This window comes from Wasmannia auropunctata, unplaced genomic scaffold (genome assembly GCF_000956235.1).
Source record: "Wasmannia auropunctata unplaced genomic scaffold, wasmannia.A_1.0 LD334508.1, whole genome shotgun sequence".
NCBI lineage: Eukaryota > Metazoa > Arthropoda > Insecta > Hymenoptera > Formicidae > Wasmannia > Wasmannia auropunctata.
Window position 1 is genome coordinate 203720 of NW_012028382.1, and position 16437 is coordinate 220156.

The following is a 16437-nucleotide window of genomic DNA, read 5'->3' on the forward strand; positions in this document are numbered from 1 at the left end:
AAAATTAAGTCTGTTTATTTATTGACTAAAAAAGATAATACGGGACATTAATAGGCTGAGATTTTATTAATGATTGATATATTGCTTCACGGTCGACAAGTTAAATTGTAGGGTGCTTTATATCTCGTGAATTCACGAATCTTTCTATAATTAACTCTTGTCGATTGTAATACACCGATATAGAGGTATATTATACACGATTAACGTAGATGGCAAAAAGATGTTGATCCGCCTATCGACCTCCTCTCCGAACGATGAATCAGCGGCACGGTATCATACGGAAATTAAACGAGGCACTTCATATATAATTAATACCGCGCGAACGTCTCAGCGCCGCGCGTTTCGTTGATGAATCATCGTGCGTGTAGCTTGCATAGCTCCGGGACGAACGCGCTTTATTAATTAATACGACTCATCTGCTTTGCGAGCCACTAATTGCGGCTCTGACCCGTTTGAAATTCCTGCAGAATTTTCTCCGTCTGGCGAGCGGCGGTAAACGCTATCTCCTTTAGCGCGGCCTCCAGTGAAACGCGGTTTCTCATTTAAAACGCGCGTTTAAATCCCCAAGCCTGAGTATTTTAACGGTTTAAATTTAACTACCTCGTTGCGTGCGCGATTTCTTGCTTTACGCGATCGCGTGGCGTTATCACGGCGGGCGGCACACTATCGCGTCTAGTCAAAATAAAACGGCGCGGTCGGCGCGTCGTCCCATCGATCGGCGAACGATTACTCAACGCTTGGGAATTCGTTATAGAAACTCTGCGTGCATGCCGGGACAGATGGCGCGTATTCATATTATACATGCACGCCTGCAGCGCCGAGGAATTTATTGTGGAAATCTCTCGGCCTTCGGGCCTTGAAGCCACGCCGCGCGACCCGTGGAGATTCCTTCGTATTCCAATATTGTGCGAGATCGGCTGCACCAACGATCCGGCGCCTTTATCCGTCGCGCAAGGTTGCTCGCGCGCGGTGCCGCGTATCTTTGAATATTAATTAATGATAAACTCGTGTGGCCTCCGAATTCCAATATATCGGCCTCTCGACGAGACGCTCATTATTATTATTTGCCTGCGTCTTCGGTAATACGATTCGCGCGCGGAATCTTAATTTATTATTTCGTTTTACACTGAATGCAATATTCATACACTGATGGAGAAACGCGACTTGATAAACAGTCGATTCGCTCTCGCGTTATGTATCCTATTACCATTTTTAATTTCATTTGTTTGGGTCACGGAATGACAGCAAAAAACACGCGCGGTTCGCGTTATTCTGTCTGTCGGACGAAAATTTTCGGCCGGTTCTTTATGCTTGCAAATGACTTGTGCATCCACTTTTTGTCCCCGATGTTTTGCAGGTTCATATCACAAGACGCGGTCCCTTACATATTCGTGTGGTGCCATTGTACTCAGAGGGGCATTTACGTGGAGAAATATCCCGCGCAGTGCCCCTCGTCTCTCTCTCGGACCTCGTTTTCCGTTCGTCCGTTCTTGTTTTTTCTCTCTCCCCTCCGCCTTTGCTCATATCTCGCCTTCGCCGGATACCACGAGACTCTCCTCGCCGTGGCGCGTCTCGTGAATGCAGAAATAAGCTGATATTTACATAATACTCGTATAATACGCGCAAAACGCATCCGAGGAGATTCGCCTCGTCTCGCCGTCGTTGTGGAAGTGATGGCGACGGCGTGAGGAGAAAGAGAGAGAGAGAGCGAGAGAAAAACGGAGAACGCGGCGTTGTGCAGACGCGTTACTTGTAATCGAATGTGACGGCGGGCGGCGCGTCGCGCCTCGCGCACAGTCCGTTGTAAATCAGGAAATCCGCCGTCCAACGCCCACGTCGGATTTATATCGTTCTTAAACGACGTCGTGTGGCACGTCGGGCTCGATCTGCCCGCTCGCCGTTGTTTTATCACATCGCGTATACGCGCGTGTTTGCGTATTACGAATAAACGCGTGGAATTGTTCTCGCGTATTTGCATCGATAATAAAGTAGCACCGTTGTTTGTACAATCGACCAGTCACCTGCCTCGACTTGCGAAACGCCATTCACGGTTGTTTCATACGACTCGGACAATATTTGCCGTCGCGGCTACCAGTTTTATCGATCACGAATTGGAAATGAAAGATGGAAACAGCTATTAAATTCAGCGAAAGTCAGATCTGGCGGAAAACAACAAAAGTCTTTTTCGACTTTTAGAACGAAATTTTACGACGAAAAATTATTGCGAGAGATATACGCGCGCGAGTGCGAGAAAGAATAGTTGTACGTCATAAAATACTTTTAGTTTATGGAAGCACGGATAATGAGACGAATCATGAATTCGGGGAGAGAAATGCAGGTATATTTGTCTTTCAGCCAATTTCCAAGAACCATTTTTAACGAAGCATTCTATCCTACCTGCCTCACGCCGTAATTACATTCTTCGTTTAATTGATGATCGCATCGTCGCGGTTTTTTTCGCTTAAAAATCCCCTCAGAATTTTTTCCGCGAATTTGCAATATAGTTTCCATGCTGTTTTTAAAAAATAACTGTAGATTAAAAAACTGTGGAAAAAAGCCTCTATCTAAATTCAGCGATAAGTCATTTACGGTTTATATTTGTTAATGGGATTACCATAATCCGATGATTCTTCTTCTATGAATCTTCATTGGCTTTGTCTTGTAATTGGATCTTAAGTATGCAATTATCTCTATGGGAGGCTTAGAAATTCCGAAGCTTTAGACCTCGACACTAGAAATCTAATCGACTCCGGCGAACTTCCTTTACGTTAAAGACGAGCCGACAAGCTCTCGTCGGCCGTACTTTTCTCGGCTAGTTTGGTAAGCTGCACACCTCGCCGGCGAGAGAGAGAGAGAGAGAGAGATCGTCGAGAGCCTTTCAGAACTGGGGACAAAGGAGCTCCTCGTGTCGTGCAGCTCGTTGTGCACTTTCCGGGAAAACTAACCCGGTTCAAGGAAGTTTGATATTATTTATAAGTGATGGGCCTCGGGGTACGATGGGAAAGAGACTTCATTCCGGAGTGGTTGCGGTACTTCCGGACGCAAGATGAGAAACTTTTGACGACTATACAAGTACCTACCATCACGGAAACGTATATACGCCCGCGGGCAAAAAGCCCGTCCGTGTAATCAGTTTTTGCCTATAGCTATAGTTTACAGGAAACGAGATAATGAGATTTTCGATGTCGCTTCTATATATTTTCGTACAAATTGGTAGGATTTAAGTTTGAAGGTAAATTGGCGATGAATGGAGATAATTCGTTTATCGTTTCCACGATATTACTTTTAGGTTCTTAATTTAAATTTACGAAGAATTTTCTCTCGTTTAATCGGCTTTCTGATAATTATATAATGTATCCTCGTCGAAGCTCTCGGCTGTAATGTAATTTATGTTCGATGTTTCATTAATGATAACGTATGTAAAGCGAAGTAATAAAGTTATAAGTGAAGTATACGCGATTTCAAGGATGACATGGAAAATGCCTAGGTCTCTCTCTTTAACGACTTTAAATGTATCGCGTGTCGTGAGGAGCCGCGTTGAAAGCAGCTATCAGCTGATGTTCGAGCGCTATTATTTCGCGAAATGGTAGGACTCGGAAGTATTACCGCGGGAAGTCGTACATTGCAGCTATACAAGGTATCGATTTACGATATATAGGATTTACAATTTATGACGTGAAATATATCTTACGTACAACACCGCGTTCATTTTTATAGTTCCCTTTTCTCGTTTATGTTCTCCGTGCTTAAGGAAACCTCTATGTTAGGGTAAAATATTTATGTGACGATTCATATTATGCCGGCTGATATTCCGAGAATTCATATGATTTATATTTGTCGCACAATCACACACAACGTATTGATATATCCCCTTCGGAAGTATTTTTATCGCTCGAATTGAAGGCGTTCGTTATTCGCGTAAAATTAATTACGACTCAGAAGACGAAATTCGAAGGAGACTTTATCTCTGCTTTCAGCAGCCGCAGCAAGAAGAAGTAAAAACTGAGGAGACGAAGCAAGAATCGTCTGGGGACTCTCCTGCGGAGGTTGCGGAGGTCACGACGCCCACAGAGGCCACCCCTGCCAGTCCGAACACTGCCACTTCTCCAGACAATAAGGAAACTAAAAAGAAAGAAAAGGTGAGGCAACCGGCGACTGCGCTCGCCGACTCCGGGCTTAATTAATCGTGCTTGATGACAAATAAAATAAATTTTCCCTCGCGTCACGTCGAAGCGTACGTCGAGGCGTACGCGTGTGTTAGTCAGCCGTTCATCTTAACTTAGAAGTTTTGCTTCCGCGAAATACGACGCGCAATTACGCGCGATGAGTCTGCCGATCGCTATCATACGTGTTTCCTCGTTTTCTAGAAGAAAAAGTGGTCCTTCAGGTCGATCAGCTTCAGCAAGAAGGACAAGACTAAGCCGAGCCGCGACGAAACGCCCAAGAATGGAGACGTCACCAAGGAGGAGCCGCTCGCAGAGGTGAGTCGCAAAAGAAGCCTGCCACACGAATACGCATTGTTACTCCAATTGATGGAGTGACAGGAAATTACTTGCGCAGAACACTGCGCTTCTCAAACTTAGAATGCAACGTTATTTCTCTTAAAATTCGTTATCTCCCGGGAGTGCGAGAGGGATTGTATTTACGAGTATGTTTTTTCTTTCTATTAAAATTATTTTCGCTGTAGCTTGCTTGGAAACGTTCCCCACGGACACCCGTAATTGAAACATTATGCATAATGTAATTCTCAGCAACATATATAATTGGATAATTTTACCTCTCTAGTAAATTTCATAACACCGATCGTGCGTTATTCGCGTGTCGTGTCAATAAATAATTATCGCGCTCTCGCATACATATCGCGTATTCAATTTTAGCTCGAGCTAATTGCGCCGCTCTTTGATACCGCGGCCGTTTGCGTTTGCGTTTGCTCTGTTCTTGAAAAAGTCGCAAATTTTCAATTTTACCGATATTGCCACTTCTTGCTATCGCTGCAACGACGAATAAAATCCGATGCGCTTCGATAGCGGCGCGGCGTTATTGCTCGTTGCGAATGAGATGTTTTTGCGCTCATCGAATGACTCTCGTGAAATACGTACATGTCGTAGCGCCTGAACAAATTCCAGGGCAAGGTAGCGTAGGTGGTGCACAATCGCAACGCGGAGGAGGAAGGGGGGGGGAGGAGGAGGGCGATTGGCTTTACGAGCGGCAATGAATCGCCGCGACCCCGTTCCGACTTCCTCAATCTTTTGCCAGCCGTATAATCGCCGCGACCGGATAATCGATCCCGGCTGTCTCGAAAAAGTCTCGACCAATAACGGCCTATGTTTGATCAAGCGTACAGCGCTTCGTGTTTCCCCTTGAAGTTCGTGCCGCGCAATCCGCGTGCGCCGCGCTCGGAGAGATAATCGCGGACGGCCACGCGATAGCCGTCACGGGGATCGAGGGCTCTCGGACGGTGTGCTTAATTGGCCCCGGGACGTCCCGATAAATCTCGAAGGCGCCCGCGATTGTCGGAGATTTATATTTGGAGTAGAAGCGATCGTCTGTCCCGCCCTCCCCCAATCCCCTCCTTTTCTGAGCGCGGAGAGAGAGAGGGGTCCGCGTTAACACACAAAGTTTCGTTAGTATCGTTCACGATTCCACGGTTCGCGTGTTTATCGGCGGAACGACGAGGACCATCCTCCCCCGGTATATCGCGTCATTGTCGCGCGAGGGAAACGATGAAGTATTATGCAGCTGCACGTTATACCTCGTGACGCGCTCGGCGCAGCCATTACAACGGCGCGACGGCCTTTCACGAGCTCCCGTGAATGATGGAGAGCTCACTTTGTAGATGTTATTATTAATCTTCGTCGTTGCGGCTTAACAAGCTATTCCACGTTACGCGCGCTTTATGCCTCGCGATCAGCGCGGTTATATCGAGCTATATAGATTGGCGCGATGATCGGGCGACGATGGCCTCGCGTCATAAGGATGCGCGCCGAGATACTTCATCGGAAGCTTACAATTGGACCGCGATCGATTCTTGGAAAATTAACGGTATAACGAGCGATTAAGTCTCTCCTATAACGTGATAACGACGAGCGTAATTGTAAGCAATTTCGTTTATGGTTCACGCACGTTTCTTCTTCAGATAATTTCGCGATAGATTGCGCGATACATTTCGAGATCGGATGCTAAGAATGAGGTAGTGCGCTTCACTTGCATTCACCTGCTGAAATTATCGTCCTGAAAAGCATACGAGGATGCTTAATTATCCTGAGACGGCAATGAATCATCGTAAGGCTCTTTCCGGTCAACGGCAGGCAGAGCCGGCTGCGATTCGTTTCTGCCGGCAGATGTATAATAAGTAGCGACGCCAAGTTCTCGCTTTTCTTCCCGTTTCTCTCGCGAGTTGTGTTTTTTCCTCCTCGTCTTATCACGCTCTCTCTCTCGAGAGCGCGTAGGCGAGGCGCGTAGCTCGCTGCGGGATCTCGCGAACGGCGGGATCCTCTCGTTTCCTTCACCACCACCGTCGCCACCTTCCTCTTCGTCTTCCTCTGCAGTCGGCAGTTTGGCCGCACTCGCGTGCGTGGTCTCCTCTCCCTCCCTCCCTACCTCTCGTCGCCGCGACCTCGACGCGACAGAAAGAGAGTGGGAAGAGAGAAGAACAGCCGTGACTCATCCCTCCGGTTCGTCGTACCTCCGCGCCCGCAACTTTCGTGATAGGCCGCCGTGGAAAACCGGCTTCTCGCCGCGCGTGGTTAAATTATCCCCGCCGATTGCCTGCCTGCTTGCCTACCAGCCAGCCAGTCAGCCAGCCAGCCAGCCAGCCAGCCAGCCTGATTCCCTTGTCGCAGCCTCCGGCTTCGACCTGCAGCTCGTGCGTCTCGATAGACAATGGCTCTTCGCCCGATATTATACGAGCATGATAATTTTATCGTCAAATCGTCTGACTGTCACCCGACAAGTTGGCATTATTAAAAACCTATTACCGCCCGACGGTGGAATAAATGTCGTAGTTGTGTAGTCGTTATTCTCCCCGTTATATTCTCCCGCGTTATCAATCGGTTTGATGAAAGCAAGAATTCCGAGTCGCTGAAGACCCCTCCGATTACATTGGGGGTACGGTAATGACGCGGGGGCTTCATTAGCGTTGTTACGTTATTTATAGACCCCGCCGCGTCTTGCGGTACTTTTTGCTTTATCGGCGGACTATCGGCATATCATCATTTTTACATCCCGTTCCCGCGGTCGTTTATCAACCGCGGCGGTGATGGATGCGGTCGTATCGCTCGGACAGTTGAAAACACGCATTCTCCATAGCGCGGGACGGACCGAAGGTCCCGTGCTCTTACAGAAGAATTCTAGATATTTATAGCTCGTATCGTCTCGTTGCCGACATAACCTTGATGAACCGAGCAGTCGCATGCACATCTTACTCGGTATCCCTCGAACGGGTTTGACGGGCGTTTCTCCTCTAATTGATAATAGGCACTTGGACAATTATTGTCTGAGTTTATTGAGCGATTATATTATATAACGATTTTGTTGATACGACCGATACGTATCGCAGCATTGGTGTAGACATTGGCAGAGGAAGAGAACGTCTCACTCTCGCGCAACCTTCGAGTCATCGCGGTTACCACCGCGAGCTTTGGCCGTTCAGAGCCGCGGGACTTTCACTCCCTTCGAACGGCCCAGCATTCCGGGGTCATTAAAGGAATTACAAGTGGTAGTATGCAACCGCGTGCAGTGCGCTTGCTGTGTTGCGCCTCGTAATAGCGACATGACATTGTTGAGCATGTTATGACACGGTCGTGCTGGTCGAGCAGAGCTTCTATCGCTCTCACCGACCGGTTTATCCGTTGGCACGTAGTGCGGGAAGCGCGTAGATTGAAATTTCTCGAGCAATTAGCGGAAAAAAAGTTTTCCGATCACCTAACGATTTATCTCGTCGAGTTTGACGTTAATAATCGTCGCGTTTACATCAGATAACGTGAACTCATCGCGTCAAGTGTACCGGTTGATCGATACGGCGTTAAATAGGCTCGTTGATTACTCTTCCACTAGGAGCACTGTTTGCCCGAGATGCATTATCAAGTGACTTTCCCGTCGCATAGTTTCACTGTCGCGCCGACACGTTTTTCTATTTCTACGTAATATGCTCGTTCCGCCTCAATTGGCGGCGAAATTTTCAATTCAAAGCAATTAACTCTTAATTCCCTTAAATTGTCTCCTCACGCATTCTTATGTCCGTGAGGCGTCTAAGGCGTCTCCGGCATTTGTCACGTCTCCATCGTCACGTTCGCGGCGAGAAGGAAGAAGCGGGTCGAGGCAATGCAATCGTATTACTTAACATTCCACCAAAATTAATTTAAAGTGATGTACATCTGTCGTGAACGGAATGTCGCGGTAAAAAAATAAGTACGTTAAATTATGAATCAGACGTCGATGAGGTAATCGCTGGAAATTCTTCGCGGGAAATCTCGGTCGTCCTTATTTAACGTGAGACGAATTTAATTATTTACTCCGCTGGGAATCATCGAGAAATTCTCAGTATTCCATTGACATTTCTCAAATTGAATAATTTCGTCTCTTTACTGTTATCCGATCTAAGTTTAATCGGCAAATTTAACGGACAGTTAATTTATGCGATTTTGTTGATTCACGTCTCTTACAGAATTTACTTATCAAACACTTTTTGTCAAAAATAGCACGTAAGTTATTTCAGCGCGGGACAAAAGCAATGAGACCGTCCGATATTCCTTCGATAAATCTTGACCGCTGTTTCCTCGCGGTCGACCACCTTGTCTCCCTTCGCGTCGTCGCGACTCCGATTTGCGTGTGCGGCGGTTTTTTGTAGACACGAGCGGCGACTACGCTCCACGTGACGCAAAATGTTGATGGGAGTGGTGCGTGCGTGCATGTTCCGGATACCCCCTCGCGGGTTACCCTGGCATTACGACGATTGGATAAAAGCGCTCGCTGCGATCGATCGTATCGCTCTCTTCTTTGACGTTGTGTAACGTCGCTAATTATTTCATAATGTCGACAGTATGATCGACGTGGCGCGGCTTGACGTAATGTCGATACGCGGTCACGGCCCTTGGGCCAATTTCCTACGGGGGAACGTACGACATATCGGACGGGGCGGGGGAGGGACATCGGCCCGGGTCGACGAGCAACGGTCAGTGGCCGTGTCTACGCCGTGTTCGGTCGCTCATTGTGTTCGCCAGCAGCAGCACGGTTCAATGGCCCAAACTTCCCGGATATACTTGCCTATGGCGCGCTATTTCGTCGCGGAAAGAGAACTGTATCAGGACATGTCTCCGTTAGAATCGAAGAGAAAGAACGCAACTTGTAACGAGAGACACGGCAGCATTAAGATGTATGTGAGTGTAAAAAATTGATTGCGCGTATAATTGCAGGAAATATTCGTGCAAGTACCCCTTTTTATCCTCGATTCATCATTTCTCCCACGCTCTTTCCTCCTGTCGTTACGTGCTTATTTATGATCACGTAAAGTCTTAAAAGCGAGCGCGCGACCGACGTGCAGGAAAAGGATCGAAGAATGAAAGTGGCGCGGCGCCGCGCCGGTGCACGCGTGCGACAAGGGAGCTCGATTAAGCGAATTTATATCGTCGTGTGAATTACAAACGTTGGGCGGATAATAAATATGCCCGTTTATTTTTAGCTCCTGGACCGCGCCCTTATCGCCGTCGCATTGCGAGTAAATTATACCAGATAACGACGTTAACGAGTCGGACGAGTTCGAGTGGACGGGCGCTCGATTGAATTCATTAATTCGACTCTCACGGCGGAGAGACGCGCGAGTATAATTAGTCTCCCAGCTGTTATAATTTATGTAATTACAAATCTTCTTTCCAGTTATCGGCAAATGCAGCTCGTGCCATTGTTAGCCAATTTTTTCAAATTCCAAGATAATTAGTCTATCCGCGATATTTGTGAGTCAAACATTGATAATATAAAATAATACAAGGATTTTAAAAACCTCTATATTTTTATTACGAATCAAAATGACGTTTTTATTTGAGCATAATAAAACAAAAATTATAAAATAAATGTTGTCTTTTTTTTTTGTTTTGGCGCAAGGACAATGGTCGTTTGGACAATCCCTTATTTTATTCGGCTTTCACGAAGGGCCTAATTTGGGATTTTCTTTATGCGACGTTTGTTCTCGAGTTTACAATCTTCAGAGATATTATTTCCCTTGAAGTTGTCTTCCCGGGAAGTGCTTCTCGCATCTCGAACAGTTGTTTTTATCAATGAGGCGACACCCTCCCCCCTCGCCCGTATAGATACTTCAGATCTCTTTTGACGTCTCGCCGCGAGACGACCCTCTTCTTTCGAAGTCCCGTGAATGTGACATTGTCTCCGACACCCTCGCGCACAATGCCGCCGCATGTTCCAGGGTGTGGCCGTGCGACTCATTCTTCGCTCGTTCCTCGAACTACGCCCGACCGTCACCGTGACTTTCATTGCGGGGCGGCCGAGTGGTATTAATTAGTATCGCACGGTACGTGCGTGTGTAGGCTGCGTAGATGGAGAGTACGGCAGTCAGAAAGTACCAGAGGGGGAGCTTTCGTGAGCCGAGGTTAGGCCTTGCGTGACTCACCCCTTGGAGGAGAGAAAACACCTGTGCGAGGGTTAAGGCCAACCTTACGCGCGGAGAGAGACTTTGTTTCATTCTTCGTTTCAGCTCGTCAGTGCTGAGTTTTTTCTCTTTCTTTTTTTTCCTTTCTCTTTTCTTTTTTTAACTTACACGAAGTTGACAGGCATGTAAGTTTGAAGCGGTTTACATGCGTATCTTATTTTAGGACAGAATGTCACTGGCCGTGATGCGTAAGCATATCTTTGAACAGCAAAACGGCAAAGGGGGCAAGGAATTATGTTCTTCTAAATTAAGAAATGCCTCTGTGTGATTGCAAAAATTACCGATTCGAAATCTGATTAAAATATATTCGCTTGTATATATATATATATATATATATATATATATATATATATATAGGAAATATTAATTATCATTTTAATTATTGCATTAAATCAGTAGTTCAATAAATATGAGTACTTTTTAATATGAATCTTAATATAATTTATTGATTGATATATTTTATTAATATGAATTTTATTTTTGTATTAACATAAATCTTACATATTAATATAATTTATTGCCTTTATTTTCTGTTAAATTTACACCGAAGAATCACTGATTCCACGATATTCGCTTTCTACGCGAGTATAACACGTTCGGTTGCGAAAAAGATTTCGCCTGTATGTGACAAGACGCGTTCTGTCCCCGGTTGTAAACCCGTCAACGTCACAGCGTTGCACATGCAACGACGCGTGCACGTGCAGTTTCGCCGATGCGCCGCGCCGGGAGAGTAAGACCGTTGCGACAGTGGTCGTCGCAGTCTCGGACTGCGGTTCGGAACCGGTTTTCATATGCGGCGGAAAGCGTTGCGGTGGCGTCCGCACGGTTCGATTTCATCCCTAATGGCCCCGATGAAATTCATCCCACGGTCCTTCGGGTTCTGCCGTCCATATGTATCTCTCGATGCAGTGTCACGTTCACGCGCGTGTGAAGAGAAAACAACTTCCTTGTGCCTCGATGATGTTAATTCCTAGCGCGCTCAAATATTCGGAAAATTGTGAAATAAAAATTTGTTGATAGAGCTTTTAGAAAAAATTTTTTTTTTTTTATTGTTAGGAGCTGTTAAGGGTAAATTACAATTTTAAGACTATTGACAAACAATTTATCTATGAGTGTATTTATATTTTATATGCAACATTTGTATAAAAACGAATGAAGATATGATGATGTTCGCGCTGGTTTAGTTGAAGCACACCTTTTCTCTTTGCTCAATTTTTGTTCGTGTTAAATTCACGGTGACAACAACGACGTAGGACGTGTCGCGTGACGTATCGACGTCTGAAAGATGTTCTTACGTGTCGTCATTCGTATTTCGTCTCCAGTTATGTACTTCCGTACGGAAGCTCACGGTCGGACGCAATGCGACAGGTGAAATGAAAAGCTCGAACGAAAAGCTCCGAGATTCGCGATAGAGACGAAATATAGCGGCGCTTCGATCGATTCGAACTTTTCTCTTCTGTTCGCGAGAATTTCACGGATATCCTGACAGCGTTCAAAAGTGACGGTACGCGATTTCTTATATTCCCCTAACTTCTTTCTTTTTTTTCTCCCCCGAGAGTTGCTTTCCGGCCATCATTCATGGTAATGTTCGAGCCACCGATTTCGTCCGTCAGACTCTGCGAAAAATTTTTCCAAGTATTTAAATTCGACTCCTATCGTAAAGACCTCCGGATTGTGGAACGCGAAAGAAAAGTTTGCCGGGTAAATTCCCGCAACCGCGCGCCAAACTTTCGATCGCGGAAATTAAGCGAGCAAACTGCTTCCTCGTTTCGGCGATGAAACGAAGTTTCCCTACGCGGAAAACGTATAAAGGCTCGTTACGTTCGCGAATTGATTAATACCGAGCGGAAAGGTAACGACAGCGTGAAGATACCGAAATGTTGCTCGATATCGAACGCGCGCGTCTACGCGTCCCACCAAATTTCAAGGGATGCTTAACGAGTAGGGAAAGATGGAAGGTTAACGAGGTAGCGGGACTCTAACGATCACTTTTCAACGCGCCCGAACGAAACGGTGCGTACTCTCGTCGTCGATTCAAATTCCGTTAAAAAAAAAAACTCCCGACGAGGAGGAGAAATGGAAGAGGAAGTCGAAGAAGGGTCCACGGCTCTTTATTGTGATGAGACACAAAAGAGGTGCATGACCGCGTTCAAAGGACCTATACGGGGCCCTCGACCCCTTCGATGATGCGCGCGTGAAAGACGTATGCCAATGGCCGCTTTTTCCACACAACATTTTTGCTCGTCGTTCTCGCTCGCAGACAGTAGGATCGCATTACAGAGTCAGGTCGATCGAGTAAATCGGAAGACATTCTCTTTGAGGTAGATTCTTGAATCTCTTATTGCAGCATTTCAGATTTTATTTGAGCAGAAACGTGTCATTAGATTAAAAAAAAAAACGAAGATTTAATATTAATAATTCTTAAATTATTTATCGAGTACATAAAGATGGAATGCGCAGGAGGCGGTTTAACAGTTTTATATAACGTTAGCGTTGCTGAAGAATTGCAGTTGTGAAACTTTAAATAGAATGCCGACCAAAGTATTTTAGTTATGCTAACTGAATAATTCTAGTGTCGCGGAATTGTCTTCGGCTATTTCGCGGTTTCCTTCGCCATTACCGAGGCAAGTAGTCTCTCGAGCATCTTAACTCGGAGGAGAGCAATCTTTCGCAGATTTCAAGAACTCGAAGCTTGACATTATCTCGTTTCCCCCTTTGTATTCTGTTCTTTTCCTTGTCCGTCGCTCGGCACCGTCTTACTTCACCGGGGAAAACAATACGCAATTACAAGCTAATCAGACTCGGAGTGCTTGGCGAACGGCCAGAACTGTCGAAGCCTCTTCTCTCTCGGACGTGTCTGAAAGCCATCCGAAGGTTGTACGGATTAAAACGAATTATCTGGAGAGCCTGCTGTCAACGACAAATGCGTCGTTCTATTTTTCTTTTGATCATTCTTCGCCATTAACAATTCTAATACGTCCTGATAAAAAGGAAAAGAAAAAGTATTGCGAGCACAACTGAAAATAATAAACTTTTTGTTAAACTACAGTTAAGATTTTTTATCAAAATATAACATGAATGTAGAACGCGTTGAAATATTTTTAATGCATCATTAATAATTTCTTCAATGTAATATTTTTATTATTATTGGATATAAGGAATGAATAGAAGAATATAACGTTAATTTCCGTTTCGTGCGAATTTCTATGGCGGTGCGAATCTCGATGGTGCGACGAGGTGGGTATATCTATAATCTTGCGGCCAGTCTTCCCCTCAAATATTGGTCTAGTCGGAGTTCACTCTTTTCGTCACGACCGATAACGAGACGGACGGTCAACAGAGGAAAATTTCTATCGGGCAATTCTTGATTATCACTTGAAGTCCTGTCAGATCGAAACGCTTACTTCCTTTTCAGCTTTTATTAAAGAGTCTATTCTGTTATACAAATTCAAAATTATAGGAAATAGAAAAACCGAGTGTATCACATTGAATACAAAAAATTACACAGAGTTGGTGGGCTCTTGAATCTTCAAAGTTTCTCTCAGACCGACCGAACAGTTTAAGGATAAATGCGTACTTTCATCCTACGTCCTTATCCTAGAGGCACACGTGCCTTTTGAGAAACTTTATAATGTAAATTAGGTGATCGAAAGCAGACGGTCGTGAAAGACGAAGAGTTTCCTTCAGGGAAGATAATCAAGTGCATCTCCTCGTAGAGCAGCGGGAAAGAAGGATGGGGGAAAAAAAACTCTACGTTTCTCTCGCCATAAGCCACGAAAGAGCCTCGTATTTTGATGAAAGAGCCGACGTTTCTCCTGCCGGCGACTCCAATTTACTCTCGTAACGATACCGGATGGCGGGCGGGTTAGGGAGGGGACGAGGACGCGAGAAAATAAATGCGTGCCGATGCAAGCCAGGGAAACTAATTTTGCAAATGCGCGAGAGATGTGCCTGCATTCGTAAACAGATTGATATCGCCGAGCACAATGAAAAAAAAATATACTGCTCGTTATCGCGAGCTATTCCAGTGCTTTCCACCGAAATATGATCGAAGGGAGACCGGCTTTATTTTTATACTCCATTGCATCTTCCCGTTTTTCATTTGTTACTAATCGCAATTTAAATTCAGCCCAAGTGTGTCAGTTTAAAGACCTTGTTACCGCGGAGAGATTTTTCGTCGATCCGCATGTTAATTTTAAATGCTACTTATTCGTGTTTCTTCGCGAGAGTGTACCTCTCTTATTTACGTCAGTTTCCTGACACGCTTTAATAACACCAATGCGTCAGCGGCGGCGCTGATAAAAATGAATATCTATTTCTTACGAGCGCATACACCGCGATATCATGTGGAACATAAAGTGTGTTTTACTGGAGATCGCTGAGAGGTCATGTTATAAAGTTATAAAGTTAAATTATTTCATATCTTAAAAATATATTAATTTTATACGTGCATGAGCGAGTGTCATTAAGAAAGTTGTTAACTGAGTTCCAGTTCCAATTCTTTACATCATTGTTACATTTGCATCACGAGATCAATACGTAGCTGAGAGACTCCTTTACTCGTCCACATCGAAATTAATTTGATCGGACTCGCCGCAGTGGGACGAAAATCGACACTCCCGTTCGCGGGCTGTCATTTTCGCGCAACATTGTTTTGCAGCGTGTCGTTGCCATCGTTGCGAGACCCCGCGGCGCCCCCGTGCGCGTTACTCCTCGCGCGTGCACGCGGGGTTCAAGGGGGAGGTAAATTCGCCGGAGGGGACGATCGCGTGCGAATCGCGATCTGAAAAATACACGCTGGCGAATTTCCACACCCCGTCTGACGCCCATCGCGCACTCGTCTTTTCGGATTTGGGGCGTCGTCGTCGTCGTCGTCGTCGTCGCCACCGCCACCACCGCCGCCGCCGCCACCGCCACCGCCGTCGTCGTCTAGTATCGAGCGTCCCGACGCCGGGACGCTCGGAGCTGTTGCCATGCCGACCGACGGGGCTACCAGGGCTTTTCGCATTCGGCCGTACCGACGTGAGATTCGATCCGTTCTCAAATATGAACAAAAGACTCGATGCGATCTCCCCTCGGGCATTAATCGAATCAGGAGGAAACGGAAGCTTTCGAAAAAGATCGATACGTGCTCGGATACGTGTTCACGTACGTGTTGTACTTTAGCGTTTGAGAGTCAGGATTCTCCTGCGATATTGCGTAATACGATTATTAAACGTGACCACTTTTCTTTTGGTTTCGTAAGCGCAAGATGTAAAGTATTCTCTTCCCGTGTTCCTTGCCATCACGTTTCTCTTAAGCGTCGTATAAACATCGGATGCGGCTGGATTTTAAGAATGGCGAGCGAGCTAAGCCGGCGTTACTGCTGCGTTTTACGAGCGTTCCTTACGAAGAAGCATATTTTTGCAACTCCCGGGTCGGGTGGAAATGCGCACGTTCGAATGATATCTCGCGGCACCGATATACCGCTTTTTATTCGCGAACGCGGAAGCGGAGTCGGCGGCGCCCCGGAGTCGGGTAATGGGGTACGTTCTTTAACTGGCTTTTATGTGGTCTGCGATTCACCTAACAGCCCCATAACGCGCTAATAAAGGCCCTCAGCCCTCCTCCCCGCCCGTCAGTAAAATAAAATCTCGCAGTTATGCCGCGCCGGTATCTCTCTCATCTCTCTCTCTCTCTCTCTCTCTCTCTCTCTCTCTCTCTCTCTCTCTTTCTCTCTCTCGCAATTTGCCAGGGTGTGATAATTATCGATTAGTATGTATCGCAAAACCAATTAT

At 45.9% G+C, this 16437-nt stretch overlaps 1 protein-coding gene across 4 annotated transcripts in view; it reads left to right on the top strand.

Annotated features, from left to right (window-relative positions):
- The window catches only part of LOC105458484 (brain acid soluble protein 1), a 93402-nt gene that overhangs the window by 56079 nt on the left and 20886 nt on the right, over positions 1-16437 (top strand). For all 4 annotated transcript variants that reach the window (XM_011703817.1, XM_011703818.1, XM_011703819.1 and 1 more), the window contains exons 3-4: positions 3978-4139; positions 4368-4481. In XM_011703817.1, coding sequence (XP_011702119.1) covers positions 3978-4139; positions 4368-4481 — 276 coding nt within the window. The remainder of the gene's footprint in view (positions 1-3977; positions 4140-4367; positions 4482-16437) is intronic.